General features: G+C 42.7%; 1 protein-coding gene across 1 annotated transcript in view; it reads right to left on the bottom strand.

Moving 5' to 3' along the window:
• Positions 1–763: 763 nt before the first annotated feature.
• LOC126458211 (probable cytochrome P450 6a13) overlaps positions 764–11,917 on the bottom strand; it is a 74,524-nt gene continuing 63,370 nt past the window's right edge. Inside the window, exons 5-6 of the mRNA XM_050095105.1 lie at positions 11,630–11,869; positions 764–2,252 (exon numbers count right to left, since the gene is read on the bottom strand). Coding sequence (XP_049951062.1) covers positions 2,068–2,252; positions 11,630–11,869 — 425 coding nt within the window. The 3' untranslated portion in view covers positions 764–2,067. The remainder of the gene's footprint in view (positions 2,253–11,629; positions 11,870–11,917) is intronic.

Raw genomic sequence — 11,917 nt, 5'->3', positions numbered from 1 at the left:
TTGAATAACTACACAAATACAAGATATGACGTATTAATGCTGGGTTGCTGTACAGGATATGATGTTTGGACAAACAACTGCATAATTAAGAGATCTCAAAACATGATAAATCAATAAACAAAGTAGATACAGACGATTGAAATTCAGGAATGGTAGCTATAGTGCAAAGCTGTTATCTGAGGTATCGTTTGTTGAAACTTCATGAACCATTTAAAAGTCGTTAATTCAAATGCTGATTGTGAAAATATTTAGTGACTGTAAAATATTACATTTTGCAGTTTTTAAGTTATTGAAAATATTATTGTTTTACTGGATGTGCCTCATTTTTCTGACATAGCTGCTGTATTCAGATTTGCTTTATTATGTAACTGTCATTTACTGTAGTATTTCTATGAGCAATATGCTGCCTTAGTTCAGACTCTCTTAAAATTCGCCATTTTTCCTACATCTCCTACACCAACCATGTGAGTAACCATTGTCGTCTTCATCTCCATTAGGATGTACCCATTTCCAGCAACTGAGGCTGATTGCCTTTTTACCTGAGCTTACCTGGTGAGACCGCATGACTTCCTAGCCCCACTGACTCGCACTCAGCCATGAAATCAGGTTCACCTCTCCAAGTACCAACCCTAAGCGGCCAAATCGCTCGCCTGCATGTGTGTAACGTTACAACAAAGTAAAGCAATTTACGTAAGAAATGAATGTACAAAAAGAAATCATTATACATGACACTGGGTATGCATTTAAATGAGATACAAATGAAAATTGTAAAACCATGGTTACATATAATCAGTATAAAACACAGCATACAAATAATGTAATTTCTTATTTACAACTTGGAAAATTACAACTATTAGAAGAGTAAATTGTATTTAAAAATGCTCTTTGAACGAAATAATGTCTCACAAATTTAAAATATAATTATCTCTTATCCATTTGACTATTTCGTCTACTCTTTCAGCTGTATTGCGGCAGATTTATTGTGTCAGGATACAACTTTCTAATATGACTGCACGTATACTATATCCATATATAATTAAGCCACTTTTGAACTGAAGTATAACGAACATATCAGTGGACAGAATTCGCATAACTGAAACAAGCAAGACCCTTGTGCTACCGTCAGATCCTCCTAAATGCATAAACGAAAGATAAAATCTTTAACAGAGGATCCCCATTCAGTTATATTTGCATAAGACAAGAATATCAGGACTGATCTATAATAGATACCTGCACTACAGTGTTCATTTATGACGAGGCGGCCCATTTCATGTGAGTCTAGGAGACAGGTCTGTAGACACTCCATAAAATGAGCTTTACGCCGGCTGCATTGTTGTCAGGAGACCAGGAACAGAACATCAGTTCACCATTTCTGAAGTCCGGAAAGTCTGCATCTCTTCGTTTGACAGCCAAATGTACTCAAGATGTTTCACAATGTCCAGCCCGTGCAGCTGCTGTGGGGCGGTGTTTCCAGATGATTTATCACAACACCAGACTTAAAGTTTCTGCACAGACACTTACCTTCAGTTGCATAACTGAGGGTGAGTGAAGAGGAATTATCTCATGCCACTCAGCTGGGTCTGGGCCACTGCAAGAGTAGGAGCCGACTTATCGCTTGCATTATAGCAGCTGCATACCCCAGAGCATCTTCGGCAGCTGCGTGTAGAGCTGTCTGTGTCAGGAACATGATGTGTATAACCAGTGTGAGGTTGAATTAGCAAGGACTTACCAAGAAAGAGTACAGCACTGAGTGGCAACAGCTGTTGTATTTTTTTGACATACGCATTTCTCCAGCTTTGTCGTTGTGAGACGCTCACTTCATGGACCTACATATGTAAGTTTCACCCTCTGTGATGCTAGCACAATCTCAAATTACTCTAGGGGGACAGATATGCCATAACAGCTTATACCTCTGCTATAACACATCTTCAGTTTATTATGTAAGCGCCAGTAACAGCCAGGTTACGGTACAAATGTGTCAGCTGCCACTGACTACTAGGACAGACGTAACAGAGATGCCCGAAATAGCAGCGCAGCGTTTCTGAACTGTTGCGTATCTTCAGGCGCTCAGTTGACAGGCAGCCACGCTCTAGGTGTGACTCGGACATACAGCCCATTGGCTGCCGCCAGGATGACCTTGCGAGGCTCCAACGGGATTGGACTGCCAGCTGAGCGCGCGCACCGCCAGAACTCGAAGCGCGACAGCAGAGCCGCCAGCCCAGCTTTTACCTCGACCAGAGAGAACGTCTGACCTGTAGAACAGTACAACTCAATAACTTGCAGCTGTTCTACCGACAAAACGACAGGCACATTAATGTAATAGGAGACATCATTACCACAACAGATAGCGAGAATTACACAAAGGAGTCTAAAAAAAATTTTAACAACAGGAGTGATTACTTAAACAGTACGTTGTGTTTTTGTAGTCTTCAGTCCGGCGACTCGTTTGATGCTGCTCACTGTGGTACTCAATCATGTGTGAGCCTCCTCATCTCCAAATAACTACAACAACATATATGCAGTCTTCACGGGTTGTCAGCCGAGTAGCATCGTCGTATCGTAGCAACGTTTCGATGGAATGCGTCTCCATCATCTTCACCTGAAGATGATGGAGACGCATTGCATCGAAACGTTGCAACGAGAAGACGATGCTACTCGGCTGACAACCCGTGAAGACTTCATATATGAAATTCACCGAGAAAGCCTGCACTCGCATGTAACTACAACAACCTTCTGAATCTGCTTACTGTATTCATCTTTTGGTCTTCTTCTATGAATTTTACCCTGCACACTTCCCTCTAACGCTAAACTGTTGATCCATTCATGACTCAGAAAGTATGCTATGACCGATCTGTTCTTCTAGTCATGTCACAAATATCTGTTCTCCCCAAATCATTTCAGTACCCATGATCAACACATTCATTTTTCTGTAGCACCACATTTCAAAAGCTTCTATTCTCGTCTTGTGTAAACTAATTATAGTTGACGTTTCTCTTCCATACATGGCTACGCCCATACAAATATTTTCAGAAAATACTTCATAATCTATCTTCGATACTAACAAGTTACCCTTCGTCACAAAGACTTTTCTGGCCATTGCGAGTCTACATTTCATATCCTCTCTTCTTTGGACATCAGTAGTCATTTTGCTACCCAAATGGCAAAACTCATTTATTAGTCTGCGTCTTATTTCCTCAGCATCACTTGATTATGCATTATATTATCCTTGTCGTGCTTTTGTTGGTGTTAAAGACAATGTCCATTCTGTTCATCTTCCAAGTTATTTGCTGTCTCTCATAATTACATTGTCATCAGAAATTCTCAGTGTTTCTCTGTGAACTTGAATTCCTATTCAAATTTTTCTTTGTTTTGCTCTACTGCTCACTTAATATACAGATTGAATATCATGAGATATAGGCTGCACTCTTGTCATGTTCCCCTCTCAATCACTGCTCTCCTCCCATCAGGTGATTATGTGTGTGCCAGTCACAACACGATTATGTTATAAATGCATCACCAGCAAGGCACCATTAGTACAGACGTAAACAGCCCCCATTCAGATTTCAAGGTGGGAGTACTTTTGGGGGTTTCGTCATTACAAGAATGGATCGGAGTGTGGAATGTTAGATCCTGTAACCGAGCAGATATATTAAAAATTTAAAAAAAGGAAATGGATAGGTTGATGTTCGGTATAGTGGGAATTAGTGAAGTTTGGTTAGAGGAGCAACAGGAATTCTAGTCTGGTGGTTACAGGATTATAAACACAATATCCTCTAGGGCTAATGGAGGGCTGGGTTTAATAGTGATTAAGAAAAAAAAAGGGATGCATGTAAACTACTAGGAACAGTACAGTGAACTCATTATCATAGCCAAGATAGACACACCAAACCAAAGTTGTACAAGCTTATATACTAAGTAGCTCCAAAGATGAAGGGTTTGAATAAATTATTCAAATAGTTAAGGGAGACGAAAACTTAATTGTGATGGGGAACCTGAATTTGATAGTGGGAAGAGGAAGAAAAGAGTAGTCCTATGTGTATGGCGACTGAGGGGATATGAGTGAAAGAGGAAGCCACTTGGTAGAATTTTCCACAGAGCATAATTCTATAATCGCTGATGGTTGATTTAAGGATTGTGAGCTAAGATTGAATGTTTGGAGGAGACCTGAAGGAACCAGAGGGTTTATGATTGATTCTATAATGAAAAGACAGAGAATTATAAAAAAGATTTTAAAGTGTAAGATATTTGCAGGGTCAGATGTGGATACCGAACACAGTTTATTGTTTATGGACTGTAGATTAAAACGGAAAAACTGCAAAAAGATAGAAAATTAAATAGATGGCATCTGGATAAGTTGAAAGAGCTATTAGTTGCTGAGAATACCAGGGGAGCAGTAGACACTGGTCGACTAGAATAGGGGATCGCAATACAGTAGAAGATGAATGGGGTAGTCTTGAGATATGAAATAGTGAGAGCGGAACAGGATCAAGTAGGTAAAACGGCAAGGCCTCATAGAAATCCTTAGATGATACAGGAGATATTGAATGTAATTGACAAAAATAGAAAATATAAAAATGCTGCAAATGAAGCATCCTCAGGAAAGACTGTTTACACTTACAACTGGTTTGTAACATTTCATTGTGATCGTGCTAGTTTCTACGATGAATTTCGTGAAGCTCAACCAAAATTGGGTTTTGTTGCGACGTTCATTGAAGACTGGAGACTGGAGAGCATCGGCATGTGTCTTACTACGTACAAGATGGAGTCATACGTAAACATATCTAAGACATTTGATCGAAGTTCAAATATAGCCGAATGTCGTTTGCAGTAAGGAAATTCTCATGAAATGGAGAAACATTATGTAACGCTTTAATAGAAATTTAAGCTTCACTCGGTGTTCTGGGTTGTCCAAATGAACTGAAAACAATTAAAACAGTTTCTTTGCGATGTACTTCTAACGTAATCATCGTCTGTTTCGCTAACTGCACCACACATGTGACGACCTTTGCTTGCAAGGACCAAAAAATAGTTAACTCTGAATGATATACAATAATTTGTTTGTCAGAATGCGCCAATGAAATACGAAATACTCTCGTAATCATAGCACTTGTTATTCGTGGTTGCAGTGCTATATGACAAAGAGCGCGTCAGACTATTAAGTGCTTGACGGAGAAAAATATCGAATTAATGCGTCATTGTCAGTATCCACATAATGTATCGACTGAGGAATTGTTTTTGATCGCTTATGGTACACAACAATTAAGTGCATAGCGATTTTGATGACTTCAAAACCTACTGAAACCATCAAAGTACATTTTTTTTTAAGTATCAACAAGAACGTGGACGGAAAATAGTTTCCTGAAATACTACGAGGGCATGAAGAAGTTTACATCTTTTAAAGAAAACTACACTGCCTGCCAAAAACTGAAGTACTCGGAAGACGAGAGTGGATGTCAATTTTAGTGCATATACACACTATCGGAAGGTATGCAAGCGAGTAGAGTCGAAAATTTCTCTGACAGGTGGAATGGGTGCCAGGCATCTTTAGGGCTGTTCAGTTTTAGTGTTGTTACCAGACCTCGTAAGATGTACAAGGGGCATGAACGGAGTGTGATTTTGGGCTATCACTGCGTAGGAGATGAAGTCATCGCGTTCTCGCAAGAGACGATGTTATCAGCAGGTGATGGCAATGAAAGGGGTGTCATTGTGGATCTCCATTTAGTCAGATGGTCGAGTCGTGGAATATCGAGGTGTATTATGCAAGTGTAACAGTGGCCCACTGTTGGAGTTCATGGGAACGTGAGAGCAAGCATAGTCATTGTCAGGGTTCTGGTCATCCACGTCTGCCCACCAGGAGGTAGGACCGCCGTATTGTGCGCCAGCTACATCTTCAGCTATCATCCGACGACAAGTAATAGACTCCGAGCAACATTCTGTGTAGTTATGCATCACTGGGTAGAGAAGAGCAGCATTTTAACTAAGGAACTTCTGCCTAAAGTGCAGGCTATCGTTCTCATCAAAACACAAAGGACGGTTCTGGCGAGGTGCGTTAACTGTACGCCAGATGTGTCAGAAAATGTTTGCAAAAACTCAAGAGCTCCATTTGGTGCTTGTTGATGAATAGACAATGTTACGAATAGATAATGTCCAGCGTTGGATCGTGAGGATGGCGGTGACCTAGAAGAGGTCCCATCCTTCCACTGCTTTGAGGAGACACAGTGGTGTTATTCCTGGTGTCAAAAACCATTCAAAAGATAAGAGCACACAAAATATTTTTCGTTCAAGACTATCAGTTTCAACAGCCTTTGCTGTCATCTTCGGTTATTACACATCTTTTTGTAGTAAAGCATGTTCATTTTACGCTGAAACTCACGCACGAGGTGTCAAAGGGATAAACCTCAGCACATTGTAAACGTTTGTCATCCACTTGACATCTTGTGCATAAGGTCCAGCGTAAAATGAACATGATCACTACAAAAAGATATTTAAGACCTGAAGATGGCAGTTGTGTTGGATACAAAATATTTTGTGCCGTCTTGGCTTTTCAATAGTTTTTAGCAACTGAAATAGATCGCCCTTCAATCCTCTTATAGTGCGGAAATTCAATACTCCTGGTGTATTTCTGTTAGGAAACGCACGATATGACTTCAGGTCACGACTGGTAGTCATTGAGGGAATGCTGACAGCACAGCAACAGGTCACACGGACATTGTGTGTCCTCAAATATTACGCCAGATGCGACAGTATTGAGCTACTATTCTTCAACAGGACAATTTTCATTCACACATGGCAGGTTCTTTATGAACTGTCTGTGTGCCTTTGAGGTACTCCCATTGTCAAAAAGATGGCCAAATCTGTTCCTAATATAACATGTCTGGCTCCACATTCGACATATATTCCATCCCAGTGCCGGTACGCAAGGTAAGAAGGTCAAATTACTACAGATGTGCATTACGTGATGTAGAAACACTTCCATAGGCGAGGATTAGGCACAACTTTGAAATATAGAAAGGTCTTGGTCGCACAATTCTCACAAGTAAATAATGTACAGTAAAATTGATTATAGGGCTTTGTGTAAAGCATGTTAACATTTTTAATAGTTTATGTCATCATCATCATAATCATCATCTTGTACACTTTCCAGTCTCTGGCCGAGTCTGTATGGAACATAGGCCTCTCCATCATCTTCCGTCTTGCCGCCATCCCTCTGTCTTCATCTTGGTCCAGGCTTCTCTTTTCTTCTGGATGCATTCCTCTAGCCCTTTCAGCCATCTGTCTCTCTGTCATCCTCTTGGTCTCTTTCCTTCCAGTTCCATCTCAGCGGCTCGAGTGGCCGAGCGGTTGTAGGCGTTCTCGTCTGGAACCGCGCGAACGCTACGGTCGCAGGTTCGAATCCTGCCTCGGGCATGGATGTGTGTCATGTCCTTAGGTTAGTTAGGTTTAAGGAGTTCTAAGTTCTAGGGGACTGATGACCTCAGCAGTTAAGTCCCATAGTGCTCAGAGCCATTTGAAACATTTGAAGTTCCATCTCGTGGATCCTCCTGAGTATCCTCTCCTCCTCCATTCTCTTAACGTGTCCATACCATCTCAGCCTTGATTTCTCTATCTCCTTCTGTAATGGATCCGCCTTCATTACATCTCTGATCCTCTCATTTCTTAACCTGTCTACCTTTGTCAATCCAATGCTGTTTCTCAAGAATTTCATCTCACTAGCTTATAGTTTGCTCTTCTCTCTTCCTTTCATAACCCAGGTTTCTGATGCATACGTCAAGATCGGAACATAGTGTGACCGGTACACAGGGTGGTCCATTGATAGTGATCGGGCCACATATCTCACGAAATAAGTATCAAACAAAAAAAACTACAAAGAACGAAACTCGTCTAGCTTGAAGGGGGAAACCAGATAGCGCTATGGTTGGCCCGCTATATGGCGCTGCCATAGGTCAAACGGATATCAACTCCATTTTCTAAAATAGGAAGCCCCATTTTTATTACATATTCGTGTAGTACGCATAGAAATATTAATGATTTAGTTGGACCACTTTTTTCGCTTTGTGATAGGTGGGTCTGTAATAGTCACAAACGTATAAGTACGTGGTATCACGTAACATTCCGCCAGTGCGGACGTTATTTGCGTCGTGATACATTACCCGTGTTAAAATGGACCCTTTACCAACTTCGGCAAAGGTCGATATCGTGTTGATGTATGGCTATTGTGATCAAAATGCCCAACGGTCGTGTGCAATGTATGCTGCTCGGTATCCTGGACGACATCATCCAAGTTTCCGGACCGTTCGCCGGATGGTTATGTTATTTAAGGAAACAGGAAGTGTTATGCCACATGTGAAACGTTGACTACGACCTGAAACAAATGATGACGCCCAAGTAAGTGTTTTAGCTGCTGTCGCGGCTGATCCGCACATCAGCAGCAGACAAATTGCGCGAGAATCGGGAATCTCAAAAACGTCGGTGTTGGGAATGCAACATCAAAATCGATTGCAGCCGTACCATATTTCTATGCACCAGGAATTGCATGGCGACGACTTTCAACGTCGTGTACAGTTCTGCCACTGGGCACAAGAGAAATTACGGGACGACGACAGATTTTTTGCACGCGTTCTATTTAGCGACGAAGCGTCGTTCACCAACAGCGGTAACGTAAACCGGAATAATATGCTCTATTGGGCAATGGGAAATCCATGATGGCTGCGACAAGTAGAACATCAGCGACCTTGGCGGGTTAATGTATGGTGCACCATTATGGGAGGAAGGATAATTGGCCCCCATTTTATTGATGACAATCTGAATAGTGCAATGTATGCTGATTTCCTACGTAATGTTCTACTGGTGTTACTACAAGATGTTTCACTGCATGACAGAATGGCGATGTACTTCCAACATGATGGATGTCCGGCGCATAGCTCACGTGCGGTTGAAACGGTATTTAATATCATATTTCATGACAGGTGGATTGGTCGTCGAAGCACCATCCATGGCCCGCACGTTCACCGGATCTGACGTCTCCGGATTTCTTTCTGTGGGGAAAGTTGAAGGGTATTTGCTATCGTGATCCACCTACAACGCCTGGCAACATGCGTCAGCGCATTGTCAAAGCATGTGCGAACCTTACGGAAGGCGAACTACTCGCTGTTGAGAGGAATATCGTTACACGTATTGCTAAATGCATTGAGGTTAGCGAACATTATTTTGAGCATTTATTGGATTAATGTGGTATTTACAGTTAATCACGCTCTAAAAGCATGTGTTCTCAGAAATGGTAAGTTCACAAAGGTACATGTATCACATTGGAACAACCGAAATAAAATGTTCAAACGTACCTACGTACGACATTTTAATTAGAAAACCTACATGATACCAACTGTTCGTCTAAAATTGTAAGCCATATGTTTGTGACAATTACAGCGTCATCTATCACAAAGCGAAAAAAGTGGTCCAACTAAAACATTCATATTTCTTTACATACTACACGAATATGTAATAAAAATGGGGGTTCCTATTTTAAAAAACGCTGTTGATACCCGTTTGACCTATGGCAGCGCCATCTAGCGGACCAACCACAGCGCCATCTGGTTTCCCCCTTCAAGCTAGACAAGTTTCGTTCTTTGTAGTTTTTTCGTTTGACCCTTATTTCGATAGGAATTTGGCCAGGTCACTATCAATGGACCACCCTGTGTAACCTTTTTACTGATTTGGATTACATCCTTTCTCCATATCAGGCTTCTGACACTATTCCAAAATTCTCCTGCTTTTTTTCTCTGCTAGTTTATTTCTCTGTCGTGTTATCCATCTCCAAAAGAATTGTGCCACCAAGACGTTTCTATATTTCAGAGTTGTACTACAGACGTGTCCCATCTTGCCATAGCAGAAAATTGAAGTTCTTTATGATCCTCTTGACAAACGAATCAGTGAATGCATCGAGTCCAGAGTATTTGCAACGTCATACTGATAAGTGAGCTCATATCGCCAAGCTTTGACTCGATTTTGTAATTGTTGAAATAACATCACATACCTTCTCAAATCGTGAAGTTCCATTGCGTTTCCTCCTCTCATCTGCGTGCTTCACTTTTTTTGTCAAGAGGTATAATTTCAGAAATAATACACTACTGGCCATTAAAATTGCTACACCAAGAAGAAATGCAGATGATAAACGGGTATTCATTGGACAAATATATTATACTAGAACTGAAATGTCATTACATTTTCACGCAGTTTGGGTGCATAGATCCTGAGACATCAGTACCCAGAACAACCTCCTCTGGCCGTAATAACGCCCTTGATACGCCTAGGCATTAAGTCAAACAGAGCTTGGATGGTGTGTACAGGTACAGCTGCCCATGAAGCTTCAACACGATACCACAGTTCATCAAGAGTAGTGACTGGCGTATTGTGACGAGCCAGTTGCTCGGCCACAATTGACCAGACGTTTTCAGTTGGTGAGACATCTGGAGAATGTGCTGGCCAGGGCAGCAGTCAACATTTTCTGTATCCAGAAAGGCCCGTACAGGACCTGCAACATGCGGTCTTGCATTATCCTGCTGAAATGTAGGGTTTCACAGGGATCGAATGAAGGGCAGAGCCACGGGTCGTAACACGTCTCAAATGTAACGTTCACTGTTCAAAGTGCCGTCAATGCGAACAAGAGGTGACCGAGACGTGTAACCAATAGCACCCCATACCATCACGCCGGGTGATACGCCAGTATGGCGATGACGAATACACGCTTCCAATGTTCGTTCACCGCGATGTCGCCAAACACGGTTGCGGCCAATTTGATGCTGTAAACAGAACCCGGATTCATCCGAAAAAATGACGTTTTGCCATTCTCGCACCCAGGTTCGTCGTTGAGTACACCATCGCTGCCGCTCCTGTCTGTGATGCAGCGTCAAGGGTAACCGCTGCCATGGTCTCCGAGCCGATAGTCCATGCTGCTGCAAACGTTTTCGAACTGTTCGTGCAGGTGGTTGTTGTCCTGCAAACGTCCCCATGTGTTAACTCTGGGATCGAGACGTGGCTGCACGATCCGTTACAGCCATGCGGATAAGATGCCTGTCGTCTCGACTGCTAGTGATACCAGGCCGTTGGCATCCACCACGGTGGTCCGTATTACCCTCCTGAACCCGCCGATTCCATATTCTGCTAACAGTAACTGGATCTCGACGAACGCGAGCAGCATTGTCGCGATACGATAAACCGCAATCGCGATAGGCTACAATCCGACCTTTATCAAAGTTGGAGGCATGTTGGTACGCATTTCTCCTCCTTACACGAGGCATCACAACAATGTTTCAACAGGCAACGCCGATCAACTGCTGCTTTTGTATGAGCAATCGGTGGGAAACTTTCCTCACGTCAGCACGTTGTAGGTGTCGACACCGGCGCCAACCTTGTGTGAATGCTCTGAAAAGCTAATCATTTGCATATCACAGCATATTCTTCCTGCCAGTTAAATTTCGTGTATGTAGCACGTCGTCTTCGTGGTGTAGCATTTTTAATGGCCGGTAGTGTATATCGATTTCCACAAAAACAATTCGTTCTTCCTTTTTGTATACGTATTGATTGCCGTCCACTTATATGAACCACGACTTGTCTGTAATGCTAGGTCACTCACCGAGACAGGTTCTTGGTCCGGCGCCAAACGGCAGGTAGGCTGGGCGGGCGTGGCCGCCGCTGAAGCGCTCCGGGTTGAAGCGCAGCGGCTCAGGGAAGAGGCGCGGGTCGCGGTGCAGCGATAGCAGCGGCACGTACACAACGTCCCCCACTCGCAGGCGCAGGTCGCTGCCCGGCACCTGGTACGGCACAGTACACTGCCGCATTAGGAAGCCCAGTGGCGGGTACAGGCGCAGAGTCTCTGCCGAAGGGAAAACAGTCAGGGGCTTGTAATGGTACTTGAATTACG

Source organism: Schistocerca serialis, chromosome 2 (genome assembly GCF_023864345.2).
Source record: "Schistocerca serialis cubense isolate TAMUIC-IGC-003099 chromosome 2, iqSchSeri2.2, whole genome shotgun sequence".
NCBI lineage: Eukaryota > Metazoa > Arthropoda > Insecta > Orthoptera > Acrididae > Schistocerca > Schistocerca serialis.
Note: the sequence above shows the minus strand (reverse complement) of the source record. Positions and strands in the feature narration are given on the sequence as shown.